Source organism: Mytilus galloprovincialis, chromosome 4 (assembly GCF_965363235.1).
Source record: "Mytilus galloprovincialis chromosome 4, xbMytGall1.hap1.1, whole genome shotgun sequence".
Taxonomy (NCBI): domain Eukaryota; kingdom Metazoa; phylum Mollusca; class Bivalvia; order Mytilida; family Mytilidae; genus Mytilus; species Mytilus galloprovincialis.
The window spans coordinates 70,085,067-70,112,365 of NC_134841.1; the positions used below are offsets into that span (position 1 = coordinate 70,085,067).

The following is a 27,299-nucleotide window of genomic DNA, read 5'->3' on the forward strand; positions in this document are numbered from 1 at the left end:
TAAGATATTTTTTTTCTTCTGCTGATAATTTTTTAAATAAAAATTATTATTATAAAATTTCAGTATGAAGCAATGATTATCCTGAGCACATGCAAACCAAATGCATTCTAATCATACCTGCACATCTAAACCAGTAAATGATTGACATTTACAGTAATTTACACAGATTGCAGATCCTCATCTTAATGTTCTTTCATCAGCATTTTCATTTTGGATAACAAGATTTCATCATGCTATAAAATTATGAAAATAAGACAAAATGATATATTTGGTTCTGAAAATATTACTAAAAAGACGATTTGTCAGTGAGAATTGTATTTACAGATTCTGTTTTATAATGTATCATGATGTAAACAAACTGGTTTTAAATATATATCTATGGTATTTCATTTTTATCTAAAATATTAGCAACCAAAAATAGTGCAAGTTCAAAGGGCTTTGTTTAGAATCCATTTTTTTATTATATTCCTCTGCTTTTGTTTAATGTGCTTAAGGGTTTTGTTTCATGCATCTTAAAACCCCTATCTCTCTCCTTTCATCATATATGACAAGCAAAAAGTTATAGTTACTTATAAATATATCATCTACAATAACATTTACAAAATGATAATGTGAAGGAATGAAAATTATTGTGGATCCCCAGCCTGACCTGCAGCGGTAAAATTATGAAACTTATATATGTACAATATTGTCAGATTTGGCAAACTCACTATAGCAGTGTTAGTTTAATTTTTTTAAATCCCAAAAATTAAAATCATCAAAAATAATACAACTGTGTCTTTTGTAAAATCACAGCAGCTAATTTGATATTTATAACCATATGTAAAAATTCATTTTTCTTCTGATTTTGAAAAAAGATATTTGAACTTTTCCATGTTTTTTTGAAAAGATATATTTGTGCCTACATGCCATTTATATAATTCAGATGGATGCATGATTATGAGGGATAAGTATTCAGAGCATAATAAGGAAAGAATTCAAAAGTTGGGTCAATACCTCCCAATGGGAAAATTCCCCATAAATTAGGAAAAAAATGGCCCCAATAAATCAGGAAAATTGTCAGGTCTGCAGCAATGATAATTAATTTACTGCTGTAAATGACATGGAAATAATATATAGTTTGCTCTAGTACTTGATATTAAGGGGGAGACAACTAATAATATGTTTATTGCACATTAGATAAAATCATACGTTTCACTTGTGTGAGAAAGAAAATTCTTCTAAATTGTATAAAAGTTTTAATTCTAAAACATAAATGACTGTTATCTTGGGAGAAAACCTATTTAAATGTGAAGTAAATTGTCTGAACTCCTTCAAAATACACAATTTAGATTTAAATGATTTTATAATCTGCTATAAGCATCACTAAAATCTTGTAAAATATAACAAACATATTTACAACATGAACATATGTGTGAATATATGCATGCTGTAGTTTTGAGACATTAGAAAAAATAATTACCATGCCTGCATGGCTATAAATATCATCCAATTGCATTTTACTATTATACAAATAAAAAAAACTACAAAAATCTATTTCTTATGACCAAACTACCTAAAAGCACCTTTAATTTGCAACTATATATACCGGTACTATAACTCCAATGTAGTTCTAGATTGGTGGAAGTAAATTTGGTTGAAGGGACATAACTCGGGAAAATCACTGGTATGTTTGTGTCAACCTATGCATTTATTCATTTCTAAGCTTCGATGCAAAAAAGATTATCATCATTCTGTGTTATGCCAATGCTTATAAAACAGTAATGAAACTGACCATAACAAATACATTACTGATTAAAAGAGTTACATGACCTCAACCAGATTTATTCCTTGAAAGCAAAGTCATGTTGACATATTACAATTCTATTCATTTAACTCTAAATTATGGTCCCTAATTAACTATTTGATTGGAATAGCTCCAATCAGTCATCATGGAATGCAACATGTAATGTTCTCTACTGATACTAGATTTAAATAAATTACAGATGATTTGCTAAGCAATACAGCAGCAAAAAGTTAGCACTAAGTACATTTGTAGAAAATTTTACAACAGATTTTCTACATACAAAAACAACATAATTCCATCAAATGAGCAAACAAAATATCAGACGGTTTAAACTTTGATGTAACTTTTCAATGGTTAAATTATATATTTGGCTACAGCTGCCATAGACAGTTCATACAAGTCATGTTATTTCAACTATTATAGTGTTATACATAGAGTGGGGCGCTCATATTCGCCGTGGACACAATTTCGCCTTTTTATGATTATGAGGTGTAAAAACTTCAAAGGATGGTTGAAATGGAAGAAATATGCCGTTAAATTATATTTTTATAACAACTATGATTATTTTTGAAAATGAGACTAAATTTCGGCACTTACGGCAAAGGACCGAAAAATGGACAACGATTTTTAGCCAATTTCCTGAATGAAAAAAACGATTTCAAAGAAGCATTCCTTAGTTATTCTTTGACTGATTGCCCTAAATTTCAGTTTTTTACACCTTTCAAATGTCTGCTATTCGCCTATAATGAAATTTATTTGATAAATATTGTTTAAAGCTGCAGTTATTTGCTATTAAATAGATATGTAAAAACAGCGAATATGTGTCCCCCGTTGACAAAAAATAGGAAATTTCATACACCATTTAATCCAACTTTTCAGATGATTTTACTCAAAACAAACACGTTTTCAAGCTAAGAATATTTTGCATTTGAAGTTATCTTCATATAGAAATATCTGTATACTTCAAAAACATAAAGACCTAAACATAAACTGATGAAAACATGGAAAGATATGGCGAAAATGACCACCCCACTCTACAAGTCATATCTGGACGTTGTGATAACAAAAACCATAGTCAACATGAACATGTCTTGTCTTATAATATAAATGGGCTGTGAGTTTGAAAACTATAGCTCTTAATGAAATTTTTTAAAGTCTTAAAGCGGTTTTTACTGTAAAATTCTAATAATAACATTATTACTTTGCCATGAAAAGAACTTTTTTTTAATTATATGTGATTTTTTTTTTAAATATCAAAGTCAAATTGTGTACCTTTTTTTAAAATAAAAAATATGTTCATGCTTATACAATGTAAAATAAATTTAATGAAAGATTTTTTCATTTAACAACGATTAACAATAAAATTGGGATAAAAATACAAAAATGGCATTTATAAGCCATTCAAATTCCTCAAATAATATGAAGATATCATAAATGAATCTATTATGAAACAATAAACTATACAATTGTACAAAATATTGAACATTAAAAATATATAAAAATAACATATCTTTATGGCAAACCAGTATATAGGGCTAGTATAAATGGCAAACAGTGCAAAAGGCTAACATAGCACTTTTACTATAATAATTGTATTATAATACAGAAAGAGCTAGCGCTTCTACAAATATATTCTATCAATAAATATTTTTACAAGATGTATTCCTCTAAACAAAATTTTAATTTACTACAATTTTTACTAACCACTACATAGAAATTGGGAAATAAAACAAAAAGTAACCCTGTGCATTGACCAATGGAACATTTTTTCATGGAATTGTTCTAAAAATTCCTGCAATACCTGACCAATAACAGTGAAATATCAAGTCAATTCAGGTCATGATTTTATCAAAGAAAACTATCTTAAGCTTATACATTCTTAATTGACTACAGGTTTCATACAGAGTCCTCAAAATGTGCTTCAAGTAATTTTGGTCATCCAAGAAAAAACAATCCAAAAATCCCAACATTTTCGACATAATTCAAAAATTGTTCGGATTAGTGAGCTTCTTAATCTCCTGTATTGTACTTATATATAATTATCAAGTTAAAATGTAACCCAAACAATTTATTTAAAAACAAACATGATTTTGAATCAACTTGGACTATCTGACTTTTGATTATGCTGACATGACCTTTTGACCTTCATAAATTTAAAACCAATACAATTAATTGTGGATAAATACATGTACAGAACACAGATATCTCAAGAGATAGTGAAGTATAAATATGATATACCCTGAAAATCTGGCAAAATCTCCTTTTTGGTAAAATGAATGGTCTTTTTAAAAGAAAAACATTTCAAGTAATTGGTCTTGCATAAACTGTTGATTCATTTTTCAACAGAGAAACATCATGTATAACATTAAAAAAATGGAATGCTGATAAAAAAAATGAAATGTTACAGGTTCAGGATGCAGAGTCAAGCATTTTGAAAATAAATCCATTTAGCCAGACAGTAATACATGGGACTATATAAAAGTGATCACAGACAGTATTTGTCATGTATATTTATATTTCTACTTCATTTACTGTGAATTTCAGACATTCATTTTCATTATGGTACTCTGTTTACGCCACAGCCATGAAGTCTTTAAAGTTTCTCATCTTTTTCAGCTGTCTTTTAAGTTCCTTTATAAAATCTGATGGATGAACAACAATAGAAATGTCTTTGCCTACTGCATTTAGCTTAGCCTCAATCTGAAAAATAAAGGTTTTATATGTATTCTGGTATACTATTTACATTTAAATCAAAATGTAATTGAAGTATCTCAAATAAATGATACATCCGAATAAGGGAAATCCATGTGCCTTGGGCATAAATTCATTATTGATCAGCAGGTTTTTTTTTTAATTCAAGTTCATTTATATGTTTTGGAGTAAGTATGATGTCCATTTTCACTGTCAAAACTAGTACACATTTTTATTTAGAGGCCAGTTGAGACCCTCCTCCAGTTGAGGTATTCTCTTGCTGCATTGAAGACCCATAGATGGCCTTTGGCTGTTATCTGCTCTTTGGACTGGTTATTGTTGCTTTGACAAATCACCATTTCCATTCTCAATTTCATTTGTTTTCCATTACTGAAATGTGCATATTTTAAATCGAACAAGAAATGGCAAATTTCTTACAACGGAATAATAGCTGAAACATAAAATTGTATCAAATTCTATCATATGACTTCTATGAACTTTAATCACAGCAAAACACATATAAACTTGTACGAGAACTCATTTATTCAATGAAAAAAAAAAACAAATGTGACACACTATTTCACTAACTACTGGTCCTAGCTTTTCTCCGTAAGAGTTCTTAAATCAAAGCAGCTCAGTATTTGGTCTGCTGCAACCTATCTCAAAATGGAAAAGGAAAAGGTATTTTGTATAAAAGCAGGTATTTTACTTTTAAATGACTTCAGAAGCATTTTGTAGCGCAGGTTTATTCATATCCCTACCTCACTGCCCTTGAAAGACAGATTAAGTGTTTATTCATATCCCTACCTCATTGCCCTTGAAGGACAGATTAAGTGGTCTATTATTTATTTCAGTAATCCACCAGTTACAGGTTCCCTCACTCTCCACACACGAAGCATGTTTAGTCAAGCCATGTTGAGCAGTTAGTCCTGAGGGGTCCACATAAGTTATCTGAAAAATTAGAATGCAATCACCCAAACTAGTATAACTTTATCATGTCCAAACAAAATAGAAGCCTACAGATGTGTCCTGCATTTTATTCAGTTATGAGAAGATTTAACATAAGTTTAAAGGAAAGCAATGACAGAATTAATAGACAGATTAATATTGAATGTCTATGCAGCTCTGAAGAATATTTCTAACTTTTATGAATTAAAAATGATAAAAAATCTATGGTATCTTCAGATGTAAGTTCAATCGACCAGACTACATATATATAATTATAATTTTCCACGTTTCCATGTATAGAGGAAAATTATTTTACTAACGGTCCTTTCAAATATATGTATGGACACATGATATTAATTGTAGTATCATGTGAATGGTCATTTTTCGCAGGTTAATTTCCCTATTAGACCATTCTCTCGCCAACTTCGAACTGGTCAAGTTCAGATTTAATGTTGGTTCATTATTGTTTGATTTTTTCTTGTTTTGTACTATATATCGGAATTTTGTTTACTATTACACATTTTGATGATATTTTGTTTATGTAAACATAAGCTAACTTTCAGTATTGTCCAATGTACACCTCTCAAGATGATCTTCTGAGCAATAGGGTTTGAACACAGGTTTCCATATCGACTAAGGTAACTTGGTTGTTGGTTTTTCCTGGCCGGCTTATTCGTTTATGACGGAGTCAATGTTTTCATTTCGTATTGAAAGCATTGTTTATATGCATATAGATATCATTTGTATAAAATATTATGTGTGTTATGATAGATTATAATAAAATTAAATCCAGTGTCCTTCTAGTCTTGTGGGCGATCGGCAATTATAAAATTGTGTTTGATATATTTTTTGTTATATATTAGTATAGTGTGTACTGAGGAAAAGTCTTAAATTCAGCTAATTTTAGCATTAGGATGATGAAAGCCAATTAATGCAATTTCAAAGTAAAGATAATAGCAAACCCTTACATTGACTCAATGGTAGATGATATTAAAATAATTTTCTGTACTATAATTTTATTTTCTATGTAACATAACTTCTGATTGGCTGAAAGTGTTTTGAACTATCAATATAAATATGATTACCTCAGCAGTTCCTCCTAGACGTTGTAATCCTAGGTTTTCACCAGTCTGCTGTCTTCGTATGGCCATCACTTTAGCGTAAGGAAGACGTTTTATAACCAGATCTATCTGTTCTGTATTGCACGATTTCAACGCTTTCTTAGCCATGTTAGCGTTAGTTACCCTGAGGTCGTTGATTTTTGTAACTTCATCACCAATGTGAATACTCTCAGATAACCTTGGATAATGTTTAAAATCCCATCCTATAATCCTGAAATAATCAAGTTAAAGTACATTGAACAAACAAAATGGTCTGGATGGGGGTTCTGTGATTTTTTTATAAGGTCATTTTTCTGAATTCTTTAAATATTTTTTCAGTTGTATTTATATATATATATAAATATATATGCATGCTGAGAGCTCTTCATGTGCCTGCTTGCTTTTTTTTAACTTGCAAATTGCTTCCTTCACCTGCCAATATTTTCTCCTGAAAACCTCTATATTTGAAATACCTAATTCAAGTCATCCTCTAACATTATCTTTTGACATGTTTAATACATACCACACTCCATTAAATCTATCCACCAAAGCTATCTTTTGACATGTTTAATACATACCACACTCCATTAAAGCTATCCACCAAAGCTATCTTTTGACATGTTTAATACATACCACACTCCATTAAAGCTATCCACCAAAGCTATCTTTTGACAAGCTGCTGGAGATATTTTAACAATTATGCCATGTGATTGTTGTTCTTCCTGTAAAATGTCTATTTCACTCTGTTTTAGTGGCAGAACAGTCACCAATCCTGGCGCTGATGTAATCCTCTGTCTCTCACGTAATGATGTCTGTCTTATAATCACTAAAAAAATAAATACTAGTGTATGAAAGATATCATCAAGCACAAATTTTTAATACTTATAAGATAAATATCAATATGGTGTTCTGTTTTCTGTTTATAAACTCCAGCATTTTTATAATCAAATTTTAAAGCACTTGTAGGCACTGTAGGGGAAAGATTGCAGTGTATAAATCATTTAAAGGGAACACTGTCTATAATGGACAAAGAAAGATAATTCCATATTTAAATATTACTTTTGATTTTTTTAGAAAACATACCAGATTCAATTTATGTAATCTTCTTTACAAGTATAAATGGTTATACACATACACAATGATTTACATTTTGAATATTTGAGCATTTCACTGATAGTTTTTTTTTAAATGTTCATGGATAGGTTGTATGGAATGTTGTTTTCAATGCATTATGTATTATTTATCCCAAAAATGTCACGACTTACTGTAACATTATCTCCATGGCGAGTCACAGTGGCCAATATTGGAATGGATTAATTTGCAATAATGTAACAGTGGAGTCTAAAATACATTCAGTTTGATCTGCACATAGTTTTTTGCATAAAAAGTGAGATTGCTTGGAGAAAAAATAAAGAGAAGCAGTGATTTTTGTTCAACAAAACTCTGGTCATAAGCCTCCTGTGCATGATAGCTTCTATTGTGTTGACACCTGCTCTTTTTCCCTTTTTTTTTATAATCACTAGAAAACAAAAAGAACTTCTCTGTTTTTAAAATATTGTGTATTTGTTATTGTATTGTGGGATACTAATTTTAATAAATTTTTGAAGGTATACATATTGTGATCCAAGGATTCTATTGTTAAACAAATTATAAACATTTCTATAGGTTTGTATGCAAACTTTTGCAAAACCAAGAAATAAAATATCTGTGAAATTTATTTTTCCCTCAATTCACGAAAATTGGTACACATGAAAAATAAATGAATCCACAGTGAACACAAATTTATAACTTCAAGTGAAGTTAAACTTTTCATTCTTACCTTTGTTTGATGCTTCTGGGTTAATATTACATGGCACATACACACTCTGACTACGGTTATTCGAAGCAGCTGCATTGGTTCGTCTTGGTGGCAGAGGTGGTTCACCATGACGCATAGTGGCATCTTCATAATCATGTGAATCATCGTCTTCATCTTCATTATCCTCAGCAGACGTCTGTCGCTTAGGGACATTAAACTGGAAGCCATCATGGCTTGGCGAAGAACCAAGAGCATTACTTTCAATATCACGACTAATGAAAGTCGGTTGAGGTTCATGTTTTACCTTTACAGATCTGGCTCTTTTTGGCACTTGATAAATTTCGTCTGTTTCCGTAGAAATTGGTTGAAATCCATTCTTTGATACTGGTTGAGATCCAATACTGGAACCAAGATTTAAAATTGGTTGTGAAGCAACAACAGCTTTTGGTTGAGAGCTTATTCCAGGCATTGGTTGAGAACCAAACCATTTCTTATTTAACACAGGGGAATATAATGCTTCTCCAGTATTTTTGCGCACAGGTTGGTGAACAGACGACATGTAGTCATACTGCTGTGGCATTATCAAAGACCGTGGACGTTCCTGTTTTCCAGAAACGAGCCTTGACTTAGGTAATAGTACATTTGGAGCTTCCTTGACTGTGTCGTCAGAATGTCTTATTTTTGGTGAGTGTGATGTAGTTCTGGAGTGACGAGGTTTTGGTGATGGGGTTGACTGTTTCTTATGAGACATATCAGTCACATTTATTACGGATTTATGAACAGTAGGAAAGTCTATACCAGGATTGTTGACAGGTGTTGTTGGTGAGGTTGGGGATGGTGGCAAGTCCTCAAGATCATTTTTGGTTGATACAGGTTCAAATTTAGATGGCATTTTAAGTGACTCAATTAATCTCCGAGGAGTTTCAGGGGAGGAGGAATCAGATCTTGCATGATCAAAATTTAAATTCAATGGTGGTGGAATTGTATACTTTGAGCTTAGCTTTAAATCAGCACTGCCACGGGATTGTTCTTGAATGGAATTCAAATTACTATATAAATCAGCCTTTGATATTTCACTTTTGTTCACAGGAGGCGGTAAACATTTTCCAAAGTCATAAATATTTTCCTTCACAGGTTGAGGTCTAACAGGTAAAGGAACAGTTTCTACAGTCTTTTCATGTTTTTCTGCCACCTTTTTGGAATTATTATTTCCTGCTTTATCAAAATTTGCATAGCCTGGATCTACTTTCTTTTTCGATGCATTTCTTGAGTTCCTTCTAGGGGGTTTGACTGGACTAGCAGTTCCTTGAGACTCTTCGTCATTAATCATTGTTTCTTTTGATGTAGCTTCAGTATTAATGCATGCATTAGTATTGGAATAAATATGATCCTTGTTTTGATTTTGACTTGTATTATCTTTCAAATGTCCCTTAGACACAGGAATGTCCGTAGAATTAGTATTGCTGTAAATGTTTTCATTTTTAATATTGTTGTTTGCAAGGTCAGCCTTTTTGTCAACAAATTTTACATCATTGTTTTGCTCTTCACCACAATTAAAACCTGAATAGATATTTTCCTCAACAGCAATTTGACTTTTTCTTTTCTCAGACGAAAGTTCATTGATATCTTTTAATTTAGACTTTCGCTTTGGTAATTCAACAATTGGATCAGATTTTTTTTTCTCAAACAGAGGTTGGGTATCACGAACATCAAAAGCTGCCTCATATACACCCTCATCTAATTCATCAGTTGTATAACTTGACAGGTCAGTTAATGTATTTCTATTTGAATTATTACATTGTGTACCCTGATCATCAAAATCAAATGCTGATTCATAAACATCTTCAGAATCTGGTTCTGGTTTGGGTTTTAATTTGTTTACTTGACTGTACTGAGGTTCTGAGGTACCAGCCGTGACTGGTTTATTCCTGTGTGGTCTAGCTGGTAACTGAGGAGTATCATTTGCATATTCTGCTGGCAAACTAAAAGACCTCAGGGGCAGTGAAGCAACTGATCTGGAGTGTAATACGAAAGGATTTTCAGTTTTTGATATTGGTTTTAATGTATTACTACTAAATGCTTCTAATTTTTTCTGTTTAAAGAACTCTTCATTGACAAAATCATCTTCTGAGGTGTCTGGTTCACTGTGTTCAGACTCTGGTTTCTCAGCCACTACCCAGTCTAAAAATAGATTAAAGAAAGATATTTCATTATCTACACAGAAGTAAAACTACCTATATGTATTAAATATTGTATAGTTAAAGACTAATCCAAAAGCTTGCAACTTCCCTTTCTATTTCCTACATTGTGTTCAAACAAACTTATTTCATGTTCTGACTTTACTACAACTGATCCTAATTTTTTTATCATTTAATTCGAGAAAATCTATCATGACTGGTCTGCTACAGTTCTGCAGAGGTTGTAGATGTGGCAACTTCAAATCCATGTGTACTGTAAACAGTCCTTAATTTATGATGACATTTTACAAAACTGACTTTGCAGTAAGGGTTTTGTTAATTGTTGACGGCTGTATAGTTGCTAACTTGTACATCATTTGGTTTCTGTGTTAGAAAGTTGCCTCATTGGTGATCATACATATAATTTTTTTAATATACATAAATATGTCAGAAATTAATTTTCTGCAAGTTAGGGATAATTTCATTTAACTTGAGATTTTTACTTCATAAAATTTGACACATCCAATTACATTTGTGGTTTTATTCTGCCCATTTGGAAAAAGATTTTTGTCTTATTTAAAAAGAAGTATAAAATGTTAAATACTATTAAGACTTAAACTATACCTGAATTACAATATTCAGCTCCTGCTCTGGGTTGTAAGGGCACCAGTCCATTCTCTCGAGGAACAGGTGGAGCAGGTTCAGAGGGAGGTGGAGTGGGTGTGGCTGAATCTCTGTCTTCTATTGGTGGGGGACTGGCTGACTTCTTTGGTTTGTATCTTACTGGATAATCACTGTATATGTGTTCTGATGGCACATGTTTCTGATTTAGAAAAAACAAGAATGTGTCCAAAGTACATGGATGCCCCACATGCACTATCCTTTTCCATGTTCCATGGACCGTGAAATTGGGTAATTATCTAATTTGGCATTAAAATTAGAAAGATCATATCATAAGCAACAAGTGTACTAAGTTTCAAGTTGATTGGACTTCAGCTTCATCAAAATCTACCTTGACCAAAAACTTTAACCTGAAACTCCCACTTTCATTTTCTATGTTCAGTGGACCGTGAAATTGAGGTCAAAAGTCTAATTTGGCTTATAAATTAGAAAGATCATCTCATAAGCAACAAGTGTACTAAGTTTCAAGTTGATTGGACTTCAGCTTCATCAAAAACTACCTTGACCAAAAACTTTAACCTGGATGGACGAACGGAACCACAGACGGACGGACGGACGGACAAACGGAGCCACAGACCAGAAAACATAATGCCCCTCTACTATCATAGGTGGGGCATAAAAATAAAAAAACAACTTACATAATCTTACTGCATAATCACTGTACATTATTCCGATAACACAGGTATATAATAAAATAAATATCTAACTACCATTTGAGTAACAAAGTGCATGAGTCTCTAGTACAGTACACCACAACATGATTTAATTTATATAAATCACATTGTAGATCTATAGACACCTGTCTTTTGTTGGTCTAGTTGACTTTTGGTTTATAATGTCCTCGGGTTGCTGTCTTATTGACATCGTCTTTAATTATCATGATTATGTAAAAATTCATTTAGAAATATAAAAATCTCGTTAAAAAGTCTTAACTTATCTTATATAACTTATGTTATGTTCATCTACATATCCCATAAGGCCACCAAAGGAACAGGTTAAGATGTATATTTAAGAAAGATGACAATTAAGTGTTATTATTTAATATACTCACTAAAGCTCCATAATTTTGTAATGTATGTTCCAGAGTCCTACACCAACTTAACATCACCTCCCTGGAAAAAGTCAAAAACAAATTTGTTTACAATTTATATATACAATTGTTTTAAGTTATTGAAAAAATGTTCCCAAATATTACTGGTCCATACCTGTCAACCTGTGACGATGAAAATGCAGGTCATGACCTGCATTGAAGAATCAAATCTCAGGTCATAACGCGTACGAACTTTTTCGAGCTGAATTTCAGTATTTATGGTACATTTTCTTATAATGTATATCAAAGATACCAAAACATCAATGCATGTTCACTTGGTTAAGTTATTTTAAATCTTATTTATTATTATTTCATTGCACTTTTAAAGATTTTTATAAATTTGAGTAACACAGTCTTATGTTCTTTACTTTTTGTCATCATCTAAAATTTAATTTTCAAATGTAATTTTAAAATAAAACTACTGGCTATGTAGCCTTTAAACATACCATGTAGAGGTATTACATCTATGAACATTCATCTTTCAATTAATAAGGAAATTAGAGTATGATAAAATATAGTAATACAGTTAAAGGAAGTATAAATGTAAAAAATAATTTTCAACTTTTTTTTTAAAATTGTATAAAGTATAAAAATAATGTAAAGTTATTTTTCAATATGTATTTGAATTTTATATTTTTATGATTTAATCTTTTTCACCCATAAAACGTAAATATAAGGAATAATTTTGAATGGTGACAAATAAGGGGAAGTAACTCTAGTTCAAATATGTTTGTAAACCAGTAGTGCAATTTATTTACGACCAAAGCTAAGGTAATTGGTGTTAATTAACAGTGTGTTTGGCACCAAAGCTGTCAAGTGAAGCCATGCACTTAATGGGTCACTTAATTTGACAGTTTACATAGCTAGATGAACTACCTGTTCATGGAAGAATTACGAATTTGCCGGTATTTCAAAGGAATATTACTTATGAAAATCAATCTCAAGGCTAAGAAATACGGGTGAAATCGGGTCATTTTCGGAATTCCCGGGTTATTTCAATGACCCGGCGGGTGTCCCGGGTGATCCCTCAGAATTGTGAAAATCTCGGGTCACACCCGCAGACTACGGGTCAGTTGACAGGTATGCTGGTCCAACAAATGTTCATGCAAAATATGTACATGTATTTGGCACTTGAAGATTATTTATGCATGTGTAATTCTTATGATGAAATTGCATTACATGTACATGGATTTGCTTTTCTGGCTTTGTGACAAAACTATACCCATGCAGTTCCAATGAACTCAGAGTCAAAACTGTAAATAGGCATACAATTCAAGTTCACATCACTTTATATGATAAACTTCAGCCAAATTCACAAATTTTTCACTTATTATGTGACATCACTCAAAAACTGTGACAGTATATTGCCAACCAAATTCAAAATTGATCTTTGTCACTGTTTGGTGGGAATAATCATTGTGCATATGTTATATATCATTTTGTTAAGGCAAAGTAAAGTAAGAGTGAAGAAATTGGAATTTCAACAATTTTTTGGCACTACCCAAATTTAAGATTGTAAATATCCTCATTTTGGACAATTACTTGATGAATTACATATATAGAGTCGTCTGACAGTTTTTGTCTAAAAAGAAGGTAGGTACATAGATTACATTATTTTGAAAATCTGAAGGGTAAAGATTGATTACTTTATCAGTGGGAGGTAAAAATACATTATAAGGCATTGGTTGTAATTGATTCATCTTGAATTCTAGACCAAGGGAGATAACTCAAAACCTTAAAGATGAGATTATTTAAACAATAACATCATTGATATTTTTAAAGAAGATACTGATTCCTGCACGTTGCAAAAGTTATGTAATTTTCTTGACAAGTATAACATCTTTTTGTGACTTGAATATCTGAGCATATATATCATTGATAAATTTCTGAAAAATGTCCATGAAGAGGATGTTTATAATGTTATGATCAATGCACTATATTTTGTGTATACTTAGATATCAAGTGACTTAGTCATTACCATAGACACATGATAGAGTGTTAAATGCATTTAATGCAATTTTTACCCAAAAATGGCAATAAATTAGATTTATACCTTGAATCTGCTGTTAATTCTAGAACCCTGTCTTGTAGAAATAAACAAAATGTCCAGTTTCTGTTGTTGCGACCTAGAGTATAAGTCACTTTAGTGCATTCATAGAGATCAAAGTTGTTGATTGGCTGAGCTGTGAAAACATGCTGCTCTTTTTCATAATACTCTAAATATGGACGACGAATCCGAAGACCAAACACAAACCATCGTGTTGGTTCAAACAGCTGTAAAAGAATGCAAAACTTTATTTTATTTGCTAATCAAAAATATAAATTCTAGTTATTTTTTTATACAGTATTATGAAACTTATGGTTTATACTAGGAGCAGCATGCTTATCAACCAACCAGTAGGTTGACAAGTAAAGTTGAACAAAGTGCAGATAAAAAGCCAGTGTGTTTGGTACATATATTGTGTACACAGTATCATATTTAACCTTGTCATGTAATGGACAATTACTAGTTAGATACTATAATGCTATTTTCTAGAAAGGCCTCTTTTTACCACATTCATGACATTAATCATTTTTAAACAATAAATATTTTGATATGAGCGTCACTGATGAGTCTTATGTAGACAAAACACACGTCTGGCATACTAAATTATAATCCTGGTACCTTTGATAACTATTTACACCACAGGGTCGATGTCACTGCTGGTGGACGTTTTGTCCCCGAGGGTATCACCAGCCCAGTATTCAACACTTCATTGTTGAAATGAATATCACTAATGTGGTAATTTTTATAAATTTTCTGTTTACAAAACTTAGAATTTTTCGAAAAACTAAGGATTTTCTTATCCCAGGCATAGATTACCTTAGCTGTATTTGGCACAACTTTTTGGAATTTTGGATCCTTAATGCTCTTCAACTTTCTATGTGTTTGGCTTTATAAATATTTTGATATGAGCGTCAGTGATGAGTCTAATGTAAACAAAACGCGCGTCTGGCGTACTAAATTATAATCCTGGTACCTTTGATACCTATTATCACATTTAATCTATGAAATAGTCAGAGCCGTCTTAAATGACGGAAATTCCTGAAGAAAGTTTTAATTACAAAACCAAAAAGAAATTTTTATATATTTTGTTTTCGAAAAAAAAGAAGTTGCTGCACTATTTTGTCTCATTGAGTCATGGTCCACAATCCCTATTTGAAATTCAAACGTTCGTGTAATAAGAAGATAACTGTTTTTACACAATTGGACACCTATAACTAAAATAATACATAAACCATTGTCTCTAAAGGACAAAACTAACCTGGAGAAAGCTGTTCGCTGGATTACTTCCAGGAGCTGTTGGTCTGGATTTCTTCAAGTAACCCTGTTTAATGACGTTATCCATAACATTCTACTTGATCAGAAACATCATATTAACCTGTAAGATTAAATTGTAGATTTAAATAATTAATTTGCATCAATTCTAGACCCAATTCCCTCAAACTTCATAAAATTTGTGCACATTTATTCACACGTACAGTTCATATACAATCTTCAAGGAAACATTTTTGTTTACACCTTGCATACATGTAGATACTTTTCACATGTATCTGTGCAAACACATGTTTATTTTTTGTTTTCAAAATAAAAGGTTTAATGCTTTAGACATGTTTTGACCAAACAAAACTTTATAAGGATATCAGGGGTTGTAAAATATTTATTGTATATATAGTATAATACAAAATGTAAATATTTTGAGAAGCATAAGATGAGATCATTCATTCAATTTTGTACCTTGAAAAGAAATATTTTAATCTGACAAATTTCATTTAAAGAAGCAGGGATTGGGTTTCACAACTGTCACAAAGTAAATTTTTTTACTTTAAATGGCATCAGCTGTTTGCTTTACTCTTGGTGCCCATGTCAAAATTCTCCTGTTTGACTAACAGTAATTAAACTGTCATCATCCGTCATCAAAGAACAATAAAGGAAATATAAGTCCTCTGTAAGCATGTGCCAATAAATTGCTTTGCCGAGCACAGCTGGATACAAACCCTGTTTAGATTACCTCAATATATTTGGATTACCTCCATTACACTGCTTTGAAATTGTCTTAATTGTCTATTAAACAAGAAACCCTTGTTTTTCCCCTTTTTTGGCCCCTAAATTAAATGTTTTGAGCCATAACCCCCCCCCCCCCCAAAAAAAGCCAATCCTTACCATCCCTCTGTGGTATGGTATAATTTTCAGAGAGATCCATACTCATAAACACAAGTTATTGTCTGGAAACTAGAAAACTGCCCTTTTGGCCTCTTTTTGATCCTTAATTCCACAACTGTTAGGACCATAACCTCCAAAATCAATCCCAACCTTCCTTTTGTGGTTATGAACCTTGTATTTAAATTTCATAGATTTCTATTACTTATACTAAAGTTCTTCTGTCTTCAAACGACGCAGAGGAGGATGACGACAGTGTGATACACATACACGACCACAAATTCTTTTTGCGGTTGTATAAAAATCATCTGTACAAGTACAGGTTCATTTACTAAAATTGCTTCAGTTTCCTTAAACCATTAAACAAACAAATTGTATCTTATCATGCATATACATGTAGACTGTACATAGACATTGTATTTGCTTTTAAACAAATTATCAACTAATTTAATTAAAACATGCACCTGATAAACTACAAATCAATTGAAAAATTGATTGATTGTTGGTGTTTTATTGCCACTTTCAAGTGCAACAATTGGGTTATTTTATAGCAGTAATTTTTGAAGGGTGGAGGAAGCCTGAGTGCCTGGAGAAAACCACTGACCTACAATAGGAAACTGACAATTCTGTCAATTAAGATTGGAGTTGAGTGCACCTGCATGAGCGGAATTTGAACTCAGAACCTCAGTGCTGACTGGCTAGTGATTACAATAGTAGTACTACTTAGACCATGTGGCCACTGAGGCCCCTATCAAAAATCGAAAAATAAATACATGTACAGTACCTTATACTTAAATGAAAATATTTCCATATTCTAATAAAAAAAAACTTTGAAAAGAAAAATAATAAAGTAGTTATAACAACAGACATCCCTGGTGTTCAATTTCTTTTAAAAACTAAATAAATAGTTTTGGTACATGTCTATATCTTTGAGGTTAAACATGCAAGACATGTTAAAAGGTATCACTTTCTGTTTCATAATATGTAAATAAACTTCCATGTTGTGTTGTGTTGTGCTTACTAATAAATTAAGATAAGGAAGGCGTCTTGTGCCAAAGTGGAAGAATTAATGTTGAGGAAAGAACCTTTAATTCCAACATTTTAAGATAGTACATGTATGAATCAACTTTAATTGAAGGCCTACCATGTGATACATGTCTGATAAAAGGGGGATACATGGAACTTCATATAAATATTCTTACCTAAACTGTTTCTGGTGACAACCTTTAGAAGAGCTTTCGGTGGCCGGGTGATACCTTTCCTTTTCAATTTTAATCTAGAGTAACACAGTACATGTACATGATACAGTGTATATAAGGCATGAAGATGGAATTGTTACAGATCAGCTGAATTATCTGTTGTGAAAACCCATGGATGGTACCAGCGAGATTTGAACCCTCAATCACGGGATCTAAAGGCAGCGCTCTAACCAATTAAGCCAAAGAAGATCTTCCCTAATTCAACTAGTTAGACTACCTTTATATCTCCAGGAGCAACTTACACATCCACTACTGTACAACCCCGAGACTTCTTCTCGGAAACCCTCTGGCCAGTTCCCTAGATGCCACCTAGAATTGCCATATCCTATGACCTGCTGATCAAACCTCATGACCAATTCTAACATCTCATTGCCAGGCAATATTCTATATACAATTTTTGTACCAGCAGCAGATGCTCGCAGCGCCAATGTTGTGAAAATCCATGGATGGTACCAGCGAGATTCGAACCCTCAATCACGGGATCTAAACGCAGCGCTCTAACCAATTGAGGCAAAGAAAATGATCTTCCCTAACTCAACTAGTTAGACTACCTTTATATCTCCAGGTCTACAACATATCTATTGTAAGGATTCTACAAGTTAATGTAAAATGCAGTCACAGAAATAATTATCTTATAATTATGTCTGAATCAGTGACCACTCTACAAATGTGTTTTTTACCTTGTATGACCATCACTGCTGGTGATCTGATGGATAAAATCTGTTATTGAGCCGTCACTGGTTCAGACGTACTTATATATACATAAATGTACATGTATACATGCTTTTTCAAGAAAAAAGTACATGTTTTAATTTTTTTAAATTAGACGACTTAAAATCATCCCTCACTCATAGACAATAGGTAGTTAAATTTAAATGTTATAATTATATGCCAAACCTGTTTGAGTACCTGCAACAGGCAGTGGAGTAGCTGTACAGTTTATTACCAATAAAATTTACTGCATTAGTCAATGAATTTGAGATAACTCATTAGGCCATCGTGATTTGCATTTGTCATGTCATAAAATTATTTACGCCATTAATTTAATGTTTCAATTAAGTGATTAGATGAGTCATCAAGTCAGTCTCATCAACAAGCTTAAGTGACAGGTGCCCCTAATAGTAAAATCTACAGGTGGCATTGTTCTACATAAAGACTAAATATATAAAAATAGTAAGATGCGACATTAAGTTTATCATTGTTTAAAAAAATGAGTATGTTACTTTTAAACAAGCAGATAACATCAGTTCTACTGTTTACGCTCAGCTTCTTCCTTGTTGATATTTTGGATCAAGGGAGATAATTGAACCACTTTTATGATTTAGCTAAATACCAATAATCTTTATTTATATCATGGTAGAAAGTACCGTCGAGTGTTATAATAAATGTTCAACGAATGTTCCTATAAGATACGTATTCTACCAACATATACATAACATACATCTTTCAGAAACAATAGTTTTTAAAGAAGTTTTATTTGAACCAGAGACATATAATACAATTGTATTATATGTCTCTGTTTGAACCTAAAGGACACGGGCGTAGCTTCTTCTTCTTTAAGTCAAGTTTTCCAGTCTCATGTCCGGGCTGAATTTAGATGATAGATCTAACTGATGCATGCGTGGCCTATTTAGGACAGGCATTGCACTTTATCCATATACTTTCACATTAAAGGTTTTTTTTTAGACCGTGTGCTAACTGAGACAATTCAATTGATGACCGTTTATTATAGTATTATTTTTGACATTGCCGATTTAATAGTTGTAAAATTTCGAAAGATAGCTGTTAACTTAATTCTCACTAATTGGCTCCATATTTGCTCATATGTAACACATGTGTTATAGTAGTCTCAGTATGAACATATATATACTAGTAGAAATTACTTGCATTTGCTATTAACCATCAATTCCAAGTTTACTATCCACAGCGGTTATTGATATATTATCATAAGACGGAGCTCACTCAGTACTCCCCCCCCAACCCCCCTCTAAAAAAAAAAACAAAAAAAAAAAAAAAAACAGTATGAATTTCTGAATCCACCATTGAAGACTAACAAAGATGTCAAAACATTTAGAACAAAATGTTGGTTTAGCTTGTGCGTTAAATTGCTGTATGTTATGGCTGAGGGATTCTTAAATACTGTTGTTTGCCCTTGCTTGCTATATTGCAGAAATATTCATGTCATTTTTATTCATATTTCATATGGTCACAATTATAGCCTTTTTTTATATGATTCCCCTTGATAAACTGGGACTTGCTGATTGTGTTTTACGCGGTACCGTTTTATTGTTTTATCATTTGTTATTTTTTTCAACTTCGCCCACAATAGTTGGTTTCTTAATTTTCAGTTTGTGTGTGTTTGTCTGTTCGTATATCTCAGATCTGTTTAAACATATTTGTTTAACTACGATTGGGAGGTGTTGACAACCTACATCATGGCTTCGATATTATATTAGGATTTGTTCAAATGATAGACCGATACGAACAGAGGGCTCCTGTCAACCCAAGGTGTGTTATATATATATATATATATATATATATATATATATATATATATATATATATATATATGAAAGTATGGTTTTCAACACGGAGCTTATTGTTTATTTTGATTTTGCATATAAATACGATAGTTTAATCTTATATAATATATATATATATGATTAAACTATCGTATTTATATGCAAAATCAAAATAAACAATATATATATATATGATTAAACTATCGTATTTATATGCAAAATCAAAATAAACAATAAGCTCCGTGTTGAAAACCATACTTTGACCTATAATGGTTTACCTTTATAAATGTTGCCTTCAAATGCATGAGAGTTGCCTCATAGACACTCACACCACATCTTCTTATTTCAATATACTTCTTTGAAAACATACATGATTTGCAACCTTAATTACACCTGTAATATAAAAATAAGGAGATGTGGTGTCTTCGCCAATGAGACAACTATCTAACAAAGTTCAAATAAAGCGGATGTAATCACAGGAAACAGTACGACCTTCAACAAAGAGAAAAACACTTTCATACAGTCGGCTATACTGAAAAGCGGCACATGAAAAATATGAAACGCATGAAACAATTCATTTATGAAAACTTCCAGCTTAATTTATAACAAAACAATAACTGAAAAACAAATATGACGAACATGAACCAACGAAAAGGTTATACTGAAACATTTTTGTATGGTGCAATATATGTGTCTATCCTGTTGTCATTTTAAAAGTACTGAGTTTTTTTGGATAGTACACAAATGTCACGATAATATGTTAATTTTCTCGTTTGAATTGTTATTTTTATAGCTGACTATGCGGTATGGGCTTTGCTCATCAGTGTTGAAGGCCGTACGGTGACCTATAGTTGTTAATTTCTGTGTCATTTTGGTCTTTTGTGGATAGTTGTCTCTTTGGCAATCATACCACATCTTCTTTTTAATAAGCTTGTTTTTCCCGGAGGCAATAAATTTCATGTAGTTTTTAAAAAATCTACATATCTCACGGTGTATTAATAGATAACTAAAGAAACTGATTGTTTAAGGATTATAAAAAGTACCATCGGTGACGGGAACGGGAAGATACAACGAAATTCCTCAAACTCAAGTTATTTTTTTCTCTTTCTAATAAACACCACATCAATAACTTCCCTCACATGTTACACAGTTTTACTTTTATCCTATTTTTTTTTTGTAACATGAACGTACGTTTACGATATATTACAAAATTTAGTAGTATTGTATACCCTGTTATCCAAAGCCGTATCAAAATTGTATTAGATATTGTGTGTGCTAAAGTGCAAAGACGTTTTACAACCTTCATCTGAGTTCAATTAATCATTTTATTATGTAGAAACCTTTTTATTCATATACTTTTTGAAGTCGTTTCAGTCCTAAATAGTCTATCCCGCTACTTTAACCATGAAATATGGTACTCTGGAACTGAACACACTTAAATTACCACTCCAAAAACTAAATTTAATATCTTTTGATTTCACCAAAATAGATGTTAAAAGCGTTTATTGAAGATGTTAAGACTCATAGATCATACAAACTTCCATTTAAACATTTACTATATATTACAGTTTTCGTCGAAAATGATTTATGAATAAACGTGTACAGAAAATTCCATATGTTTGACGACCTATACCACTAAAACAATAACGAGTAGATTGAAACAAATCGGACGTCCTGAAAGCCTATGTCGTGTTTAAAGTATTTAAATAAAGTAAATGAAACCTAATGCTTTGTTATACAGAAAAGGTGAATTACATAATTATGATATCTAAATGACCTCTAAGTGACAATGATGGCATTATTATGTAATTTCAATTACAGATGTACCATTGTTAAAAGTTCTGAACGACACTTTGTACAGATTTTGTGGCATGAATGTATGTACTATATATACCTTCTTTTTCTTAATGTATATGTGAAAAACTTGGTTGATAAGTTTTATTGAATTTGAATCTCCAGCCTTTCACTCATTGTAGTGGTTGGTCGCTTCGTGGGAGACCTTGATTAACTAAATCACTTAGTCTTTAGATAAAAGAATTATCCAACGAAGATTATGTCTATTAATTATATATATATATATATACACGATTAGTATATATTTGCAATATAAGTAGACTTGACACTTGCCCGATGTCATAGCTCATCTGGCAATTGGACCATGTCCGAAACTAGTAGACTGTCCACTTTATGTAAGTGATTAATTTGTCCTGGTAAAATATGTCTGGGTAGACAAATATTACTTCAGTCTAGTATAAAAAGTCCATGGTTACAGAGTTTACTAGTATATTTAATCCGATGCTAGCAATCTATGTCCCCCGACTAATTTTCTCAGAAAATCATTGTCCTATAAAATATCCTATTTTATATGTTTAATACATTCAATTACTTATAAAGAAGGGAAATTGAAATGTTATTTTTTGTTATTGTTTCAGAGTTGCGTATTTATATTTTTGATAAAATGAATGTCCCCAGACTAATTTTCGTAGGCAATCATGTCAATGTCTTTAATATTACTGGGTAAAGATGCCCATATCCTTTATTTTAAAAGGAAATATTATAAACAATAGCAACTCAATATTTATGTATTAATAATGTTAAAGTGTTGTGCATTAACAGTTAATAGAGTTCATGTCCCCAGACTAATTTTCCTATGAAATCATGTCCATGTCATTATATTCCTAAGTAAAAATGTCCATGGTCTTTATTTTAAAAGGTAAATTTAACTGTTATATTTTAATATTGTTTTACAGTTGTGTATCACTATTTAAGTAAAATTCATGTCCCAATGTCCCAGATTAATTTTCCAAGGACTAGGTTATAACGTACATGTCCTTTATTTTAACAGGAAAAAAACCAAAACAATGAAACTTTCCAATCTTAACTAAGATCTTTTTTTTATTTTGAATAGTTTTTATATTATAATAAAAATGTATAGCAAAACAAGTCTTGGGACATTTTTCCTAGGAAAACAAGTGTCAGACATATTTTACTACCTATGGACTTATTTTCCCAGGAAAACTTGTCCTAGGACTTATATTTCTAGTAAAATCATGCACATGGACTTCATTAACTTGGAGGAAAAGTCTGGGGAACAAATTTTCCTACCGGACCAAACCTACAGTTACATTTAAACCTAACTTGACCATGTAACATAAAATATTGTCCCCCATGAAGTATTGTCTGTCGGACAAAATTTCATATAAAATATTGTCCACTGACAGTATTTCATAATGAAATATTGTCATTGACAATATTTTATTATGAAATAGTGTCCTTGTCCATGAAATTTTGTCATCTCCTTCTGGACAATATTTCACTATGAAATTCTGTTCATGACAATACTTCACTATGAAATTCTGATCAATACTGGATTTGAAAATCTTTTTAACCGAATTATTACATAATCAGAAATAGTAGCACACAAGCATGTTTCATGCACATTTTTATATTTATAACTAAAATGTAAAAAAGAAGATGTGGTATTATTGCCAATGAGACAACTATCCACAAAAGACCAAAATGACACAGACATTAACAACTATAGGTCACCGTACGGCCTTCAACAATGAGCAAAGCCCATACCGCATAGTCAGCTATAAAAGGCCCCGATAAGACAATGTAAAACAATTCAAACGAGAAAACTAACGGCCTTATTCATGTAAAAAAAAGAACGAAAAACAAATATGTAACACATAAACAAACGACAACCACTGAATTACAGGCTCCTTACCTAGTTTTCTATGTTTCACCTTTTTTTTTTTTAAATATATCGGGGACTTTTATAGCTGACTATACGGTATAGTTTTACTTCATTGTTGACTTTTGTACGTTGAACTATAATAATTGCTTTATACACCTACATGTACTTCATTAAAACTTTGGTGGAAAGTTGTCTCACTGGCCAACACCACATCTATATGTAAAAAAAAACAGTTGGAATGAAATCTAAGGCACTCCGTCTCGGCAAACTAAGTTCAACGAGCTCCTATGGCTGCTTTCGTTTAGGCTAAATTTGGACCAACATCGGCATTTGAAAGAGCCTCAAATGGTGAAAAGAAATAGTCATTAAAGTTTGTTTTTTTTTGGCAGTTCTATACTATCTGAAACTTTATTTCCTCCGGAATATATTTATTAACAGTTTAGTTCATCTGGAATAACGTTGAAAGTCCCAATTTTCGATAGAAACATTCCTATTAGATGTACACTGGTTAAACATTGTAATTTTGGCCTTGGATGACTGATATGTTATGTTCATCGACTTCGAATAAGTTAACAGATAAAAATTTACAATAACATACAGAAAAAGGGTCGTCGATGCCATCTCGAATACCTTAATAAGAAAGTGGTTTATGACGGTTTTTGTCAACGAACTGTACAGTGATTATTTAAAAACGCACAACGAACTCGACACATTTGGTGAGACGAACGATACAGTAAGAGAAAACTTAAGAAGTATGATATTGCGTTTATTTTGAGTTCTAGGGAACATTTGAAGGCACGTAGTAATTCAATGTATAGTTATTTATTATTGCTTAAGGTAAAATACGCAAAAGTGTATGCACGAAAAGATATTCAGCATTGTTTATCTCATAAAACGTATGAAATTGCACCATGTATGTGCGTTTTGCATCTAGCAGTTTTATCAAACGCTCTAAGCAATATCTAAAACTTACAACAACTGTATAAAAGAGTACTCGCAGTTATCTGACAGCTAGTTCAAAGCCACTAACAACTAATAAAAAAAATCATGGAACTAAGACTAAACTATCAATCCGTACACATCCAACATCCCATGGATTTAGTGTAAAGAAGTCATCGATAGCCATGTTTTTATATTAAGGAATTTATATTATTACTAATAGTGAGTTTAAAATTTGCATAGATACTTTACAAATGGTTAATAATAGATTTAAGAATTGTCAAATAGATATAGGAAGATGTGGTATGAGTGCCAATGAGACAACTCTCTATTGTATGTTTCATTATTTTACATTAATTACACTGTACAAATATAAGTAATGTACTGACAATCACTTACTTTGTAAATATATACACAAAAATTCCTGTATACATTGTACCTTCTCTAACATGAATATAATATGTTGATAACCTCCCCTTCATGAGACAAAATTCCATGACAATCTGTCTATGAAATACTGTCTCAATACTCACAAAATATAACCAAAATATAACCTTCCTTTAACAGAAAGAATTTCATAGTATTAATCTGTGAAATATTGTCTCAATTCACACAAAATATAACCTCCCTTTAACAAGATAAAGTTCCATAGTATTCATCTGTGAAATATTGTCTATATACAGACAAAATTTCACTATGAAAATTTGTCCTTCTCTGGACATTTTTCCATAGACGAGGACAATATTTCATGATACATAGTTATGAAATATTGTCTTGTGGTACAATATTTCATAGGACAATATTTTGCTTTACAACCACACCCATCAGGCAACTTGTTTAAAAGTTGTTCCTAATATGCAATCAATTGGTTGATAAAACGACTGTTGTTTATATAAAAAGAACATAGATGAACAGTGGATAATGGTTAAACTAATCTTTAAAGATGCAACTTAAATTAAAAAAAAGATCGATTGTTATCTGCTTAACGTCTAGTGTGATAATAAATGTTGTTTAAAAGGCCCTCAATTTGGCGGCATTTTCAAAATAAATCGAGACCTATTGATCGATCACCCAACAAAGACGGACGACGTTACTGATATAGAAAAAGTCTGAAAAAATTGAAACTGAAGAGTATAAAAACAAATCTTGAACTTTCTTGATAAAGTAAACTAGCTCTTTCAGAAAAATAAACGACTATCACAGGAACGTCACTTGTTATGGTAACAACAGCCGGGAAATTATAAAGATTCCTATATATAGACATACAATCCTTTTGACTTGAAGCATATCCAATTTACACCAGAAGAAATTGAACAGTCGTATACTCCTATATCAGGGTCACGATCCCGTGGTAGTCGCATGACTGTGACAGTTTCAACACCAGTTCGGTTTTCATATATATAATGTGATTTAAAGTTCTACCATATATCCAGTAAGACATGTGGCATATATCATTGATATACTGGCTGTTATGAAATTTTGTTTTTGTTCTTAATTCCGCTCTGGGATTAATACAAAACATTGAAACCTAGCTATTATGGACTAAGACTGAAGATCAAGAATATCTAAGGACACATCCAATATCCAATTGATTTAGTGTAAACTGCAAAGACGTCATTAACAGTCATGCAGAGAAAACATGCATGGCATTGTGCAATGCCAAAATGCGGGCATCGACTGTTTGTAGAATATTCATTTTTCATTTCTTGTTTTGTCTCAAATCAGGCTGTTGGGTTACTTGATTGATATGTTTTACATTTTATTATTTCTTAGCATTTTATTGCGCTTTTTATAGTATGGATTTTGCTCGTTGTTGAAGTAAAAAGCTAATATGCAATACGCTGGCAATTCCTTGATCAAACGTCATTCGGACTCTGGTGTGAAATTGTCTCATTGGTATTTAACCACAAAAAGGGAGTGTTTTGAAACTTGTGGGGAGTGTTTTAAATCAAAGTTAATAACGCTTTATAGAGTGTTTCACATTTAGATAGATGACACTGTAGGATGTTTTGAACCTATGTTCATCAGTAACACTGTAGGGGAGTGTTAGCAAATTCCGACACCGGGGCTGTAAATGTCACTAAAGCTTTTTCAGAGGCAGCCTAAATTTACCATTGTGAACCCCTTTCCCTCACCAGCATTTGTTTACCATCTTATATCCGTCGTTCTGAGTATGGCACTACATGCATGCACTTCATAAGTAATTACATTCTTCCGTCCACCGTTAACCACAAATTTTAAATTCTTTCATCATTGAAAATTCAAATAATTACTATCATTTAAAATTGAAGACCAATTTTCAATGCCATTTGTAATTAAATAATAGTTTTAAAAGTTGTTTACCCTATTGCACACGTGGTAGATAATGAAAATGAGACTAACCTTAAACATGTAAATATCGTCCTTC

General features: G+C 31.8%; 1 protein-coding gene across 5 annotated transcripts; it reads right to left on the minus strand.

Moving 5' to 3' along the window:
- Window positions 1-27,299, minus strand: LOC143072840 (uncharacterized). 5 transcript variants are annotated; one of them, XM_076247950.1, is made up of 11 exons: window positions 18,955-19,024; window positions 17,675-17,748; window positions 15,577-15,693; window positions 14,325-14,545; window positions 12,233-12,293; window positions 11,125-11,323; window positions 8,345-10,504; window positions 7,159-7,351; window positions 6,511-6,757; window positions 5,285-5,428; window positions 1-4,486 (listed from the first exon to the last, which is right to left on the minus strand). In XM_076247950.1, exons 3-11 carry the CDS (start codon window positions 15,658-15,660, stop codon window positions 4,358-4,360), a joined length of 3,438 nt encoding a protein of 1,145 aa, XP_076104065.1. In that variant the 5' UTR covers window positions 15,661-15,693; window positions 17,675-17,748; window positions 18,955-19,024; the 3' UTR covers window positions 1-4,357. The 5 variants fall into 5 exon arrangements, with proteins under 5 accessions (XP_076104065.1, XP_076104066.1, XP_076104067.1 ...); XM_076247951.1 differs by lacking the exons at window positions 17,675-17,748; window positions 18,955-19,024 and adding an exon at window positions 27,275-27,299; XM_076247952.1 differs by lacking the exons at window positions 17,675-17,748; window positions 18,955-19,024 and adding an exon at window positions 20,532-20,556.